The sequence below is a fragment of the Phalacrocorax carbo genome, chromosome 24 (assembly GCF_963921805.1).
Source record: "Phalacrocorax carbo chromosome 24, bPhaCar2.1, whole genome shotgun sequence".
NCBI lineage: Eukaryota > Metazoa > Chordata > Aves > Suliformes > Phalacrocoracidae > Phalacrocorax > Phalacrocorax carbo.
Genome location: NC_087536.1, coordinates 4,627,036 through 4,643,225, shown reverse-complemented (window position 1 = coordinate 4,643,225; position 16,190 = coordinate 4,627,036). Strand labels below are relative to the sequence as shown.

General features: G+C 44.8%; 2 protein-coding genes across 2 annotated transcripts; both read right to left on the bottom strand.

Moving 5' to 3' along the window:
* Positions 1 to 64: 64 nt before the first annotated feature.
* On the bottom strand, positions 65 to 3,895 carry GNRH1 (gonadotropin releasing hormone 1). The gene is made up of 4 exons (XM_009509159.2): positions 3,851 to 3,895; positions 3,246 to 3,387; positions 2,467 to 2,562; positions 65 to 470 (listed from the first exon to the last, which is right to left on the bottom strand). The coding sequence occupies exons 2-4, from the start codon at positions 3,384 to 3,386 to the stop codon at positions 429 to 431; spliced, it is 279 nt and encodes a 92-aa protein (XP_009507454.1). The 5' UTR covers position 3,387; positions 3,851 to 3,895; the 3' UTR covers positions 65 to 428.
* Positions 3,896 to 6,809: 2,914 nt separating this feature from the next.
* KCTD9 (potassium channel tetramerization domain containing 9) lies at positions 6,810 to 16,019 on the bottom strand. Its single transcript, XM_064472584.1, has 12 exons — positions 15,896 to 16,019; positions 14,762 to 14,883; positions 14,053 to 14,096; positions 13,777 to 13,873; positions 13,203 to 13,261; positions 12,479 to 12,607; positions 11,765 to 11,832; positions 11,567 to 11,662; positions 10,954 to 11,103; positions 10,473 to 10,578; positions 9,900 to 10,033; positions 6,810 to 9,081 (listed from the first exon to the last, which is right to left on the bottom strand). The coding sequence occupies exons 1-12, from the start codon at positions 16,007 to 16,009 to the stop codon at positions 8,965 to 8,967; spliced, it is 1,236 nt and encodes a 411-aa protein (XP_064328654.1). The 5' UTR covers positions 16,010 to 16,019; the 3' UTR covers positions 6,810 to 8,964.
* Between the last annotated feature and the right edge of the window lie 171 nt (positions 16,020 to 16,190).

Sequence of the window (16,190 nt, the reverse complement as noted above, 5' to 3'; positions counted from 1 at the left end):
AAAAAGAGCGTATAAAAGTCTTTCATACATGGACTGCTGAAGAATGAGTGGAATTACAGTCCAACAGTAAGTTTATTCTTGATTTTTGACATCGTTGTATGACCGTTTTATCCAGAGATTAGTGAGATCAGACAGTGCCTTTGTCCAGGCATCGTCTGTATGTGTGAAACAAAAGCCGTCACGTCCAAGTTTCCATTGCAGGATGCAAAGCAGACCCTGTGCTGCTGCGTCCGCCACCGGACTAGAACGTGTTCGCTTTTACACACAAGCTAGTAATCTACACAACAATTATCTTCTACTATTTAAGTGCAGCTTAGACTGTTTATTCACACAATGCAATCTAAGCAGAGGCCATTTGAAGAGGACTTGTTTTTAACATAGCGCTGAAATTCTATTCTGGGTCCGTTGTTCCATTTGGCTTTGCGGGTTTAAATCTTCTTTCGTCCAGCTTCTCCTTCGATCAGACTTTCCTGTAAACACACATCATATACTTTTTTTTTAAAGAGAAGAAATAACTTTGATGCTGGCATTTTAAAGCCTGGTCAGATGCTAAAATATTCACGTTGCGCTCTCCATGGGGAGGAGGATTAGAACGACATAAATCTGACCGGACGCGATCTCTCTGCCACCTGCCCGTGGATCTGGTCATACCGTATAATGTAACTGACACGTATAATGGCCCTTTTCATCCCAAAGCGCGTGACCAGCTTTACATCTGTTAGGGGCTCCACCGCTGCAGCAGTTCTTGGAGTACAACCCAGCAGCTGTTGAACGCGACACTCTGACAGCGGTTTAGGACAAGACGCGTGAACTTGCACAAAGCGTCAGTATGTAGAACGGCTCTGTGAGCTTAAGCAGTTGGCCAAGATAGCAGAGACAAGAAAGCTGTGCTTGCAGAAGCGTTACAGGGCCGTTACGGAGCGGCACGGTTGCCCTGTTACGGGTCTCTGCGTACCTTAGTTCTGCTGGAATGGAAACCGCGTTCCTGTGTCGCATCCTGCTGGATCTGGTCTCCTACTTGGATATTTATTGATGTTGTTACCTCCGAGTTGAAAGTCTGAGGTGTTTTGGAAAGATGTGCTCTCTGAATACGTTATTTTTTCCCTATTGTACCTTAGCTAGGTGGATTTTTGTTTGCTCACTACCAGCTTCTCCAGGAAATGATGAAGATAATTGGACATTTTTCCGTGGGGTGGACCATTTCCAGACCCCTCCCGGTTCATTGTGTAACATTCCTGTAGCAACTCCAGGAATGTGTCACATCGGAAGAGCTGCATCTGGAAAAAGTTTCGTTTGTTTGCAATGTCATTAAGCAGCTAGAAATAAGAAGGCGATATAATTCAGGCTATGATAGAGGTGTAAGACATGCAAATTAAGTGTTTGATGCGGAGGCTTAGCAGTTTTCACGTTTATGTGCAAGATTAGCGGCAGTTTCTGAGCAAACCTAAGAATCTGACTGGGGGGGGGGGCTTCAGCTCTGCAAAGAAAGGCCAAATTTCCCTCATGATCAAGAAGTATCAAGGACTTATTTCAACTACCCTGATAATTATTCCGGTATCTTTTCCTGCCTAACATAGTCTCTAGCAGTAAAAAAGAAGGCTAAATGCATTAAGTAACTGTTGCTGGCTCTTCATTCTGTAAGTAGTGCTATTGGAAGCCAGAGTCATGGAAAAAGATTCCATTTTATGTTCAGTACAAATAGAATTAAAGATGACCGAAAAAAAATCCACTGGATTTTAGGTAGTTTCTGCATGAAAATCCAATGGAAGTCAGACTCTGGCCTGTCTGCGTTCCTGTTACTGAGTTTATGAGCCTTTGTTCAGGCCAGGTTCCTCAGTGAAAGGCTGGAGTGTGCACTTGAAACTTTCAGTCTTGGCTCAACAAGGAAGTAGAGATTTAGTGTTTCATCTTTGGGACAGCTCAGAGACACTTCCCAGAAAGCGGTGACCATCTGGCCTGATCAAGGTGTTGCTATATTAATTAAAGAGCACATTTTAGCCTGAGAGTATTCTTTCCATGGCAGTTAGTTTGTATGTGAAGTCTCTGCTGTCATTGCATTAGAGCATCTAATGGAAAACACATTTCCCAGTCTAGGGACCCTGGGAGCAGCAGCTTCCATATGGCTTGATCCTTCAGCTGGCAAAGTGTGCCTTTGAAGTTAAGCATCTGTGAATGCTGCATAGATTTGTATTAAGGTAGAATGTGTTTGACTTTATTTTGCTTTTAGTTTCGTGAGTAAGGACATTCCTGCAACGGGAGCATAAGAATAACGTAGTCCTGTCCTAGGACTGTAAGTCTGAGGCATTGAGAATGATGCAGACGACGAGAGCAGAGCCGGCATTGCCACATGTGAACTAACTTACGCGCTGCCTCTTCCTTTTCCACTCCACGTACCCTCCCAGCCTGGGCCAGTCCCCTAATTTTCCCACAGATGATAAAAGAAAAAAAAAACAACCCGTTACTTACCATAGCTTCCTTCAGATCGCTGAACCTGGAACGCTGATACAAGCCTGGGCATTCGGTCCTCTGCACTTCCCCTAGTTTTTCCATTTCGTTTGCAATCTGAATTGGGAAGGGATACAGCCTTTATGAAGGGAGATTTTTCTGCTGAAGCAGCTCTCCCCTAGTTACAGAGGAAGATGAAACTGCCACCGCACAATCTGAGTGCGGCTCCTTCCCGGGCGCTGTGGTTGGGCTACAGCCAGCTTAGAACCAGGGTGTTCGAACTGCTGCTACGAGGGGCTGCGCGTGGAGGATGGGAAAGGATGGGAAAACCGCGGGTGGGCAGAACCTTTCACATTTGCTTTGCCATGTAAGTGCTTCCCAGCCCATCGGTTACCACGTGACGGCTGCCCATCGCGACGCTCTCCGTGAACCGGAGGAACGTTGTCGTACAACAGCCCGTGAGCAGAGTGGCGGACACGTAGCGGGGAAGATGCAACCGGGTTCAACGCGCGACTCGAACTTCCATCTCTCCTCCGGAGCAGGCTGCCCAAGCTCTGGCTGCGGCAGGCAGCGCTGTTCTTCATGCAAGGCTGTCAGGTGCCATCTTACCCTAATGCCAATTACTAATTTAAAAAAATGAGGGTGTGCGTGTATATATATATGTGTGTGTGTATGTTTGGGGGGAAAGAAACAGATACGCATATACAGCAAAGCCTATGTCACCTCTTTTTTGCTTGCATCTTTTACGGATAAGGGATCGGAGCTAAAGCAACAGGGTGGTTTTACAGGCTAGAACCTACCTCTTGAAAGGATTCCACCAGGTTTTCGGCGCTCCTTTTGCCTCCTGGCTGCAGGCCGTAAGACCAGTGTTGAGCCCAGCAGATTTCCACAGACATGACGAACAGGAGCACGCTGACAAAGATCTTCCTGGACTTCTCCATCCTGTGAGAGAAAAAAAACCACCTTTCTGTTCATAATGACATTACAGCTCCATTTGCCTCTTAGAGAATTATGAAAATGTTACATTTCTGGATCTCCAGTTGTGATCTGCGCCCCGGTGGCACGGTGCCTACGTGTGAGCCAGAGCTGGATTTTGAGCCTCTCAAAGTGTGGATTAGCTCGTTATAAAGAGATTTGACATCTGAAAAATTTGGATGAAGATCTGAATTAGGATTTTTGAACACCCTTTCAGAGTTTTTCAGAATATCTGGACCTCAAAGGTCCCATGAAAGTCCCTGTTGATACTTGACAGATGCGTTCAGTTTAGCCGGTTTCGGTTCTCATGTCCCTGCTCCTTAAAAAGTGCTCTTTGCAGTCTCTTTTAATGCAAGTTTCTTCTAATATAAGCATCTGTAAGCACTGAATAAGGAAAAAGGGAATCTGGTACGTTGTTCAAGCACATTACCTGCTTGCTGAGAGAGGTTGCAGAACAGCTCCAACTCGTCTCCGTTTGAAGACGTCCTGCAAGTATGCTTGTCATCTCCCTTTTTATATACAACCACCCCAACACCGAACGTTTCACAGCAGGTAACTTTATCCGAGTCTATCTCCCAGGCTGCAATTTTGTTCTTAAGATTGCTGTAATGCAGCAGAAGTAAAGCACATAATTGGAACACCCCTGGTGTGGCTAATAAATTCAGCTGTTTTCTCTAAGAGCCATAAAAGTAGCAGCCTTTCTTTTAAGAGGCTATAAATCTGGCGTTCAAATCTAGCTGACTGCTGTTGCCCCGTGGAAAACATACAGTCTTTTCTTTCAGTGGCTTCGAATTTTTAAGTGAAAGTTCTTGGGTGAAAGTTCTTGAATTTGTCAAGAGGGGCTTACGGGAGCTGCAACGAACGAGGGCTTCTCTTTAGTTTTTGTATATCGGGCATGAAGGAAACGGTCCTGTGGTGCAGAAACAAGAGCCTGTGACGGCCCAAGTGCACAGAGCTGTCTGCGTGCTCCTTCGAAGGTCCTCCTTAACGTTTAAATTAAAGTGCCTTGATAGTCTTTGCCCTATAAAATGCAAAGTAGCATTAAACAGATCAGATGGACAAGCATATTGGGTTGTAAATATGCTGGAGAAGGGACCCTCTTTGTTGTCACGATGGGGTTTCTTTGGTTAATAGGATTCCCAGACGCATTGTTTTGTGGGTTTATATATATATACACACACAAATATATATATGTGTGTGTGTGTGTAAACATATGCATTGAAATACTTTGAGAGTTCTTCGCTCTTGAGAGTTTATGCACTGCAGTTTTATAACGGGGTTGACGGCTGTTTGCATGCAAGAGTTAAATTCAGTAATTTTGACTGCAGAAATCGGATTTTTTTTAATCCACCTCCAGCTATTTTGACGTGCTGTGCACTGTTTTATGTGCATTTGAATGTATCGTGTTTAGTGTTCTTCAAACATCCTCTGTTCCTACTTCCGGGACACCTTTGAAATGAATGGATTAAAAGTAATTTAATAAGTAAATAATTTAAGGAGGATTTAGTGGCTCTAGCAAAGAGTAATTCTTCCTGCTCTAATGCTCCTCCTACTCATGGCAAGAAGTGCCAACACTTAACTCCAGCTGATAAACTGATCAAGCTGTGAAAATAGTTTGTTTCAGTGGGAGAAATGTTACTTCAGCGTAGGCACATCACTTTGGAAGTGAGCTTTTCCCGTACCAGTGTTGTAAGACTCCTTCCCTCCCTGATGAGCCTGGCAAAAATTAAGGTTATCTAAAGATAAACAGAAGAGCTTGTTCATCCTGAGGGATGACATTTAAAGAGGGAAGGGGGCCTGCGTAGCCCAATAATTGTACCTTTTATTGACCCATCATTTTAAGCTAGGTCTAAGACAGCATACCCTCAACATCTGGCAACAAGTCTGGTTCTCCACAGGTTTCTGGTATAGCTACACCGCTGGCCTACCAAAGCGGGCCAGAAAGAGCGCCTAACCGCGCTGGTTAGCGAGCTGTCCCATGTCCTCTCTCCAATCCGAGGCCACAGCCGTAAATTACACAGGGGAGTCGGGAGGCTAAAAGATTACAGCTGGTTTTTGTTTGCCCACAAATACTCTTACAGCCCTGTGTAATGGAAACCAATAAAGTACTCTGATTTTGGCAGCGGCAGAGCCCAAATGGAGCTCTGATGTGAGGTCTGGGAGCGCTTCAGGCTGATCCAAGGTCTGGGAGCGCTTTAGTCTGGGCTTGTCAGGCAGGTGCCAGCTTTGTGCTCTCAAAAGAAAAAAATCCATGTACGAAGCTGGGTTTTCATCACACGACCCCTCCTTAGTTTTCCAACACTGGAGCACGGTTGATGTAGGCTTTTCAGAAGAGCTCCCAGACCTTCAAGAGCGCTGATTTGTCTGGTTTGGGGAGAGAAATTTTAATGCCTGCAACGCTGTTAAGTACCTGCGTGGAATTCAAGGACTCGTCAGGGAAACCTGGGTCTGTGGATTCCCACTCCAAGAATCAAGACCTCTCTTGACTGAAGTGCTGGAAGGGCATATGGTAACCTACGGAGTGTCTCAGGCTTTTCTGGCAGCATTCCTAACCCAAGGAAGTGTCCCAGAGGGGAGAAACTGAAGAAATAACTACATTCTTTTCCAATTTTGGTCTCAGGGTGCTCGACAGCACTGATGCGGATGTGCTCTATTTGTGTTATCACTGTTGTGCCACAGTTCATTAGACTGAAATCATGAGCACTTTATAGACCAAAGTCTATTAAAAAACCAAGGGTTTTTTCTTCCGGCAGTGCTTTAGCACTTCCTTAGTAAGCGCGGCACGGTTTGTCTGCTTGTGCTGCGTGATGGTACTCTAATGTGGAGTTTTTAAATAGTGCATCTACCTACGTAAATTGTGGTTAATGACCTCACTCCAACTATTTTATTACGCAAATATGACTGAAAAGTGTTGCAGATGAATGACAAGTCAAAGAAAGCCCCGTGGAAGTTCTCAAACCGAGCGTACGGGAAACGCTGCAGCAATTCCCACCACGCAAGGTACGCTTTCTTGTTCTTCTAGCAGGTAACCTTCGTGCTTGAAAGCAAAACAACTCATGCTTTCTGCCATAATGCAAAGTGCCAGCGCAGCAGTAAAGACACCCAACACTCACTCTTCTCATAAAGTAAGTACTCAAGCGTGGATAAGTCCTAGTTTACTGTAAGTAGCCCATTTGAGAAAGCCCTGGTTACCTACAAACCCAGGCTAAGGTGACCTTCACGGTCTCGTGAAGGGCAAAACCAACTGGAGCTTCAGGATTTTTAAGTTTGTATACAAGGAGCTATCAAAGTTAAAAATCACATTATCTCTTAACTTGCTGCCCTTCCCACAGAAGTCAGATAAGACTGAGAGCGGTTATTTTAAATTAAGACAACCAAGACGCTTTTGGATTTCACACTTTTATTTACGCAATTTAAATTAGGCTGGAACCCGCAATTTCTGAACAGGCCACTTTGGGCTACTCATAGCTTTGTCATAGCAAAAGAGGTACCTTAAATTCGTCTGTGAATGAATGATGCCACATGCTGTGATTATTCAAAACATAGTGCTTCAGTGAAAGTTCAAATATATCTTATACACAGTGATTATGAAAATAGATTTTTTTTCCATACAATATTTTACTTCTGCCAGCTACAAAATACGATAAAGAAAAATAATTCATTTATTTCTCTAGCCCTAGGAATCTTCTTCTACTGCAACATATACATCACTCTCAATGAAAGCGATGAGGTGGGAGAAAGGACTCCAAAATCACACTGAAATATTCCCTTGACTCTTTAGGTGTATTTCACCGAGGACATGATGTTGTCCTAGAGCCAGATCAAGAGGTCTGGGAATCAGGAGGAAATAAAATCCCAATTCTGAACCACATGGCTGTGGGATTTGGAGTCCCAGAAGCTCATGTTGTATGCCTGAGTCAACCCACCTTGAAAATAAGGGAGAATCCTGCAATTCCCCCCAAACAATCCTATACCGTTCCTGAACTAATCTTTCCAGATCGATGGCAAAGCAGCATTTGTGTAACAACTACTGCGACAACCAGGCTCCGTTCAGAGGGCTGGAAATCTGCACTGCAGGTAAAAGGCAGCCACTGAAGTAACTGTGGAACTGAAGCCACCACTAACAGCGTCTCGTTCTGTAACTTGGAGGATACGTTGGGTCTTCGCTTCCAGTAACAGCTGTATTTCCTTAGATTCAAGGTTAGTTTTAACTTTGGGGTGTTTTAAGCATCATCTGAGGTAAGAGTTCTTGATGCACCTTTTAATTTTTTTTTGGTATAGTTCCTTCATGTGCTATTTGATTGTGTACAACATCGATGTTTTCTTAGATGAGAACTAGACTGATACTACAGTGGAAACAGCTTATTAGATGACGCGCACCGCCACCTAAAGAGATGCACGAGGCTTTCTGCTCTGCAGAAGTCACACGGTTCCCTATTTGCTCACAGGTAAAGCAGTTGTGGAAGGGCACGCTGCCCTGTGCAAGACGCTTTTACAGCCACCTCAAGCAGGCCCAAAGTGGAATACTAAGATCTGGCTGGGAAAAGGATTATGTCCGCGCTTTCAAGGATTCGGTGGACAAGAGTATTTGCATAGTACATTGAGGGGAAACGGGTGCCGTCTATTCATGTACTGGAGTAATGGCGGGAGGACAGAGCATGTGCTGTGGCCCCAGTGCTTATCTTGACTTTGGTGACAGTGTTGTATTTTCCTATGTACACTTAATTCCTCACAAAGAATGAAAAACCTACAGGTACTCCAGTTTGGAGGGGTCAGGACATCTGAAAGCAAGAGCATTTTTCATACCAGCTGTGATTGATAGCGCAATTTCACACCGATGTGGGAAGGATTAAGTAAGCCATCCCATTTCTGTTATGACTGTATCTGCTCTGTATGCAGATCCCTTCGGTGGAAGCAGCTTCCACTGCCTGTTTTAGAAGATGACAACACTGTTCTCTACCTGCATTCAAACTACTACAAGGCAAGGTATTAGCTATGATGACAGTTAACTGGTTTTCACCCCAGAAGAAGAGAGTACCTGAAAAGATCCTGTGGACATTGTCTAAACCACATCTGTCATTTAATACATGTGCATGAATGAAGAAACTAACCGTAACTACACTAGTCTAACTGTAAACCTGAACTTCGTTGCTACTATACATGAATTACATTTTCTATTCATATTGCAGCTACAGATTTAATAAATAGAATTGCATATATTGTGCTTTATAAATTAAAATGCATTCCAAAGTGAGGCAATGCTAAACAATGGATCTATTTAACCCTCCCCCCCCAAACCGGCCCCACATTCTGGTTCTAGAACCAGCCCACTTCCTCACTCTGTTCACAAAGGTAGAAACAGACGCTGTTTCTACCTCTTAAACAAAAGCTCCCTCCCCCAAAAGTCATTAAAGAAGAGTTTACTTAGGCACTACTGCAAATGTAAGTTGTCTAATAACCATTATTTCTAACGTAATATGGGGAGGAGGTGAAGAAAGCCACAATAAACGTTCTGATTCCTTCCTCTTCGGCACATTCTCTTCCCTATCTGACGCTCTGAGACATGTGCAAAGGTGTCAGCATCTCTTCAAAGATAGCTCCTTTTACATTGGATCCCCTCAAATTAGCTTCTTGTAGATCACACCCTGATAGATCACAATTCTAAAGGGTAAAAGAAAAATTAAATGTTAATGGAATATACCCAGAACTTAGTTCAAAACTCTGCCTTAACTCCCGTTATACAGAAACCGCATCTACTTCCATAAATGTCAGCGTAAACTTCTAGTTTATCACCCCACTTTAGAGGCTGGTTTAGTTCTTGTGAGAGAGTAGCTCCTTAGCACAGTAACAGCTGGATTTATTTTTAAATTGTCAGACTTAACACCCTCTATACCAAATTATCTTCCAGGAGTTACTAATGCTTGCTGAACAAAGCTAGAAAGAAGCTGCCTCAGAGTGATCTCACCAGACATCACTCTGAAAACTTCTCCAGTACTTGAACAGCCACGTGCAGAGCTTGGAATTGAGCTAGTTTGTCTTTCTAAGTAAGAAGAGACAGCCGCGTACCACGTGCCACCTGTCAGGTAAGATTCCACCATTACTCCACAAATGCTGACCCGGGATCAAAGCAAACAAACAAAAAACCCCAAACCCACAAACCCAGGCAACTGCATTTCTCTTCAGCGATGGCATGATCTCACACTGGGAGTTAAGTCTAGCAGTATTTCCATGCATCACTTTTGAGATGAACAAGCCATTCCTGTGGCTTTGGGGTGCTGACAAATCCAAGACTTCAGATTCATCTTCCAAACCGAGGCTAGAATGAAACGTGATTCCTTAGATCATCCACATCTCGCTAAGACTGAGAAAACGATGAGGGCACTCTGTCTAGTTTGAAGCTGGAGAACTTAGCCAAAAGCCAGCCATCCCCAGAGTTTTATCAGGTGACTAGTTAGGAAATAAAATTAATCATAACTCACTTCCAAATCAGTTCCTGCCAAAGTTGCTCCTCTAAGATTACAGTTTTTTAGTTTTGCATTTTTCAGCGTTGCAACTCTTAGATTAATTCCTGTCATTTGACTGCCTTCCATGTCGACACCTTTCAGGTTAGCCCCTAAAACGCACAAAGAATAGTTTTTTAAGGAAAACCAGTCAGAAACACAGCAGCTCCAGCACAATGCTTCCTCAGAGCCGTGTAAATTGATAGAGGTCAAGGTAGAACTTGGAATTTGACGATTAACAGTGAATGATTACAGGCTGCCCAGAGAGGTGGGGGAGTCACCATCCCTGGGGGGGTTCAGAAAACATGCAGGCACGGCACTTCAGGGCGTGGTTTAGGAGGCCTGGGGGGTTGGGTTGGGGGTTGGACTTGATGATCTGAGTCTTTTCCAACCTTAATGATTATACGGTCACACACTCGGTCCGGTATTTGTGGCCCCTTCTCACGAAAACAAGGATTGTACAAACCACAGCTAAACCTTTCACACGCCATAGAGATTTACAAGCACACGGCTCAGTTTTGACGGAGCACCTACCAGGCAAAAACTTCTTACCTTCCAAATTAGCTTTCAGGCCTGATGGATCTTCAAAATTGCACCCTTTTAGAGATGCTCCTTCTGCGTTGGAACACAGCATCTTTACCCCTTGAAGGTTTGCACACTGACAGAGAGAGACGTGTCAGTGAGATCCATAAAAGTGCAAAGATGAACAATACCAAAAATGATCAGGTATCCTTTTCATTTCTCTTGCAGAAGTGAATGCTATTAAAGCACAACAGCTTTGTTACTGTGAGGAAGTCTAAGAACTTGCTATACTGTTACTTCTCTATCATCAGGAAGGCAGATAATTCTCATCCACTACCCTTTTTTTCATTTTTTTAAGTTAAGATAGCTTCAAAAAGCTTTTGCAGTGATCTAACTACAACAGTTGCAAAAATATTGAAGAACTACATGTTTTACACTTATCTGCTTGTTCCAATTCCTCTGCCCTTAACTAAAGGACAGCCCAGACTTTGCAAGACACAGCAATTCTTACGTCAAGCACTGATCCAGAGAGGTCAGCTCTCTCGAGGTTTGCACAGCACAGGTTGGCATGTGCTAGGTTGCAACGGCTTAGGTTAGCCATCTTGAAGTTTATGTACCGAAGATCTAGACGCGAAAGGTCTGCTCCACTGAAATTGAGACCCTAAAAACAAAAGGATAAACCCCCAAAAGTTAGAGGGTAAGGTGTAGCTCTGAATGCAAAACAGTTAAGAGAATCACGTATGTGTACGTGCGTATAAACACACACAGATATAGGTACACACACACACACAAGACCATCAATTCTACTACAGAAGACTAATGAAATGTAAAGGCAAGGCTATCAGGCATTGTCCTTGGTCGTGCTAGTGCATTTTACATTTAATTAGAACAGGGTAACAAATGGCTCCTAGAGGAAACCTTCAACCTGAAGAAGGAAAGCAGCCCAAACAGTACGCTTGAATTTCATGTTAAGGTCGCCCTGCCACAGCCTGGAATCAAAACTCAATCAAAACCAGCGGGGGAAGCACACGTGGTTTGAATTTCATGTGGTCACATGATGCTGCAGGATGTTTGGCCACCAGACACCAACACCACAGATGAAGACAAAGCCTGCGTTTCCGCACCTGACATCGCAGCTCAGACTTGGTTGGGGTTGCCAGCAGGAATCGGACAAACTCCTTTCGAGATATAGGAGAATGATCCTCAGCTGGCTGCGAGTTCTGTTGAGAGAGTAGTTTAAAAGCTAATACAGATAGGACTACGCTACATATTGCCTGGAAGACTAGGACACGGGTGTTCACGTATTAAAGAAAACAAGTTACCTTAATAGCTATTTCTAGGTGTTCAATTAGGGAATCGATACCAAAAAACCTGGCTTCTTCCAAAACACCTAACAAAACAAAGAGCATTTGTTATTTACAGGGAGTTGTTAACGAGGGAGCCCTCCTCTTCCCGTCCGGGAGAAGGCCGGGTATAGCCGCACCGAGAAGATGCCAAAAAGTTTGGGTTAATCCATCCTTACTATTAGAGGAGCATCAGTTCAAGTGACTTTCCCTACTTGTTATACCTTTTATACATTTAGCTACACTAACAAAGATGAGCAGATCGCTTGTTGACGTTTAAGGAGTCTCAAAGAAATGCATTAACTAATAAAACGGACCACCACATACATTATATCAGCTGTAACTGGATAGAGGAAAAGCGAGCTTGCTTACAGCTAAAAGGCAGAAAATAACTCAGAAAGGACGTTTCCAAGAGTAGTATTAGGTTAAAGATATCAAATCCAGAATTACAGCCAGATGTTAATCCAGTATGGAGAATTTTTAACGCTCTCAAGATAAATAAGTTGAAACTGCGTATCTTCATTAAACCAAGCATGTGGAACTGCAACGCGTGAGAATAAATTCACCAAAGAAAAATCCCAGACATTTAGATGAGCGTACAAAAGTCCCACTGACTTCACCATGTTTACCTGAGGGCAAAGTTTAACTTCTAAAGAGTAATAATTTAGGAGATGTCATACAGGTTATACCTACCGAGCAAATTAATGCCATCATTTACAATGAGCTGTCCGTGACGCAAATAGTTCAAAATTGGCTCAAAATACTCAGGACTGCGGTCAATTAGGAATGCTCCTCTATGATCTTGCTTATTTCCCCAAGCATCTGTTTCCACAACATATATATGTAATTAAATTTCATATATTAATAGAAGACCATTTGCTTCAGTTTCAGATTTTTATTACCAAAGGGTACCGGATTATGAAACATTCCACTTGAAAGGGCGTTTCTCAGAGGACAGAAAGGAAAAGAGGAGCGGGGGGAAAAAGAAAATCACCTTAAACGAACTCGCTCCAGCTATAACTAACACATTTTATCACATATGTAAGAATCACTGCTAGAGTAAAAGCAGCAGCATTAAGCTTTCAGCCTGCCCCTGCTGCCTAAAGGCTGCCTCGTACAGAGTTTGATTCTGTTGACAAAACTGAGCAAGATGCAACAATAAGTTGAAAAGCTAAACTCAAACAAAGACCCCAAAACGCTAACTACGCGTGGCAGGTAGGTTTCCAGTTTGTGAGATGCTACGCATTACATGGGCAACGGAGAAATATATTAAAAAAGAAAGATTCTTCTGCTTCTTTGATACTTTAACGTACTTTTGATACTGTAACTTATCAACAAGAGCCTCCCCTGCGTGGTGCCTCTTGCCTACTTTGCTAATTTGCTGCTTACAAAATAAAGTTTATTTCAATGTACTAACCTTTATCTTTAAACATGTGGGCCAGCATGCTGTCAGGCTCTTTGTTAACTAAAGTGCTCCTAGAAAACAAAAACAGCACCATTTTATTTTTACAACGGAACGTTTTGCTCAAGAGACAGAACTTGCTGGTTGGGGTGTATTTCCTGCCCGTGACAGCTGGAAGGTAACAACAGCATGTGAGATGTGTCCCAACAGCTACAACGCTGCACTGATTTAATTTTGTAGAGCATGATGGCAAAATGCGTTTCTGACCTGAGCTATCGTAAAGGTATTTTAAATACAAAGTACTTGGTTAACTGAAATATTCCAAGGATAAATCCAGGCCTGTTCAGGCTTTTCGCCAGTTTCACTTCATACAGAAAACGTTTTAAGAATTAATGTGTTGCAAAACTGTGGGAGCAAATTCGAAACACAGAGAAAGCTGCAGAAGTCAAAGACCTCCTACTCCATAGTAAGCTATTTTCCTAGCTCTTTTGCACGAGCATCTCGAGCCTCTCCAACTGAACGTACACTACCAGCTGCTATAACTACTTTACTGAAATCAAGCCCTTTAGGAACAAAACCAACCAGTTACCGTGTAGTGGTGAAGTATCGGCCTCCAACATTGAGGGTTAACCAATCTGTGTGTGACCCTGTCAATTCTTCATGAGGTCTCCCATCAGTCTGAGGATCTACGCAGATGAAAGACACAGTAATGGTTAGAAAAACCATTAATATTTCTGAATCCTCCATAGGGCAGGAGGTTATCTTCTGAAAACATCAGAAAATACAATTCTAGATTTATGTTAAAGCAAAGCAAAACCTTGTTCCATTAAACAAAAGGTTAAACATAAGAACTACAGAGACTTACCAATGAATGGTTCCCCTTCACAGACAAACAAAACATCGTCGTCCCTGAGGGAGGAGGGGGCGGGAGAAGAGGAAGAGAGGGAAAAAAAAAAATTAATAATAAATTTTTGTTACTCTAATTGACAGTGGGAACCCCTCCTGATTAGTTTCATGTAAATGATAATCAGTTGCCCTTAGCTACACCTTCAGGATCTGATTTTTATCTGAATTTTGCAGGTTCCAGTGGTTTGTAATACGATTGACTTCGCCTGAGATGTCATCTGTACCAACCAGGTAGGGACCGCTTCTGTTACTCAACCAGTTTAGTTTTACAAATTAGTTGCTCTTCTCCCCACTCTGGGAGTATTTTGTGACGCCAAAGCAACACTAGAGTTTGTCTCCTTTTCAAAAACACCTCATCCATGTGCTGGCTAGAACAGTGGGATTTTCCTGGTGCATACGCTGCACTGTGAATCAAGGCAGGAGGATCTTAAAAGGCATAAAATGCAGCTTGTATCAAGTTCTGATTCATCAAGAGAGAAACACTTTGAGGTTCAAAAGCCAGTATTATTTTGCCTTGAGGCATGAAAGCACCTTTGGGCATATTGGCTGGAAACGAGATCATCTGTTCTGAAGGAAAGCACTGGTTATTGATCAAGGTCAGAGGATTAATAGGCTAGTAAGTCTCTTAATCCACATCCACGATTTGACTTTTATTGGGTAAGCCTTACCTAATCAAAGCGATATCATCAATGAGTCCACCTTTTCCATTGTAAACACTGGTCGCTTTTATTCCAAGCTTATTACTGGCCACAGACAGCAAATCTGATAAAGTCCCATACACAGCCACAACCTAGGGGAGAGAGAGAGGCAGCTACAGCACTGCGCTCACAGGGCTTCTGCCATTTCAGAGTTATTACCAGGGCTATTAATATCTTCTGGGGCGGAAGAAGATATGTATGAATCTTTACTAAAAAAAGAAACAAACAGACCAACTTTGATGTCAGAAGTAGAGCTGCCTTAAAACGGGGTGACTCGCACGTCTCTCGCCCAAGACTCAACGTAGGTAGCAGCAGGGAAAGAATGAGTGTCGGTGCTGTAACAGTATTACGAGAGTATTTATTTCTCTGTTGAATGTTGCTATTTGTCCTGTTCCAAGCTTCTCCCGAATGTATTTCCCTCTCTAAACCCCAAAGATCAAACTACACTCAAAGATCAAACTCCAGAGATGTGGATGGGAAAACCCAGGGATTGCAGACAGCATTCAGAACCGCACGGCAGGGCCTTCTCCTTTGCTGGTTGGGGCTAGAAACCGCGATTTTCGCTCTCGGGACGTTACTCCGTGGGTTTTACACAGGCTAGCGGGGCGAAGCAGGATCCCTCCCGGCTGCCCAGCAGCGCGCCCGCGGCACTGGCTGCCCGCGGCGGAGCCCCGACAGCCCGCAGCCCCGCACCGACGGGCTCCGCGGCGGCTCGCCAGGGCCGGCACCGGCCGCCGCGATGCGGAGGCGACTCCGACCGCCACGTCCTGGCTTGTCACGACCCCCCCCCGCCCCGCATCGCCGCCCCGGGAACCCCTCTCTCCTCCCCGGGCAGCCACGGCCGGCGGCCCCGCAGGCCCCGCCGCGCTCCGGGAGCGCCGGGATCGGGCCCAGCCGGCGTCGCCGGGCGCGGGGAGGGGGCGGCGGGAGCAGCGAGGTTCCCCTGCCTCAGCCCCGGCCCCGGCGGGCGGCCGAGGGCTTCTCCCTCACACCGGCCCGCGGGAGCCCGAAACGGGCACGGCCGCTCCGCCCCTGCGCGGCGGCTGAGGCGAAGGGAGGGCGAGAGGAGGTGCGCGGGAAGCGGGACCCCCCCCCTCCCCTCACCTTCCCGTTCCGGGGGCTGCCGTTAACGAACAGCGTGACCCGCCTCATGCTGCGGCGGCGGCTGCTCCCGCTCCTCCTGCCGAAACCCGGAAGGCAGCGATCGCTGACCGACATCAACCGCGGCCAATGGCCGCCGCGCCGCGCCGGCTGTCCAATGAGAAACGCGCTCCGGCGGAGCGGCGGGGCGAGGAGGGGTGGGAGGGCTAGGAAGGGGGCGGGCCGGCAGTAGCGCTGCCAGTAGCCAATCAAGAGACGGATAAATCCCTATATTAACATAAGCCGCCTTTGATTGGTG

Excerpts from the sequence above, each read along its gene's own strand:
- KCTD9 (XM_064472584.1), bottom strand. The coding sequence starts at position 16,009 with ATGTCGGTCAGCGATCGCTGCCTTCCGGGTTTCGGCAGGAGGAGCGGG. Across the intron at positions 12,608-13,202 it reads CCACATGTTTAAAGATAAAG|ATGCTTGGGGAAATAAGCAA; the intron begins GTTAGTACATTG and ends TTGTGGAAACAG. Across the intron at positions 11,663-11,764 it reads ACCTAGAAATAGCTATTAAG|AACTCGCAGCCAGCTGAGGA; the intron begins GTAACTTGTTTT and ends CTCTCTCAACAG.
- GNRH1 (XM_009509159.2), bottom strand. The coding sequence starts at position 3,386 with ATGGAGAAGTCCAGGAAGATCTTTGTCAGCGTGCTCCTGTTCGTCATG. Across the intron at positions 2,563-3,245 it reads TGGTGGAATCCTTTCAAGAG|ATTGCAAACGAAATGGAAAA; the intron begins GTAGGTTCTAGC and ends TTCCCAATTCAG. Across the intron at positions 471-2,466 it reads GCGATCTGAAGGAAGCTATG|GAAAGTCTGATCGAAGGAGA; the intron begins GTAAGTAACGGG and ends GTGTGTTTACAG.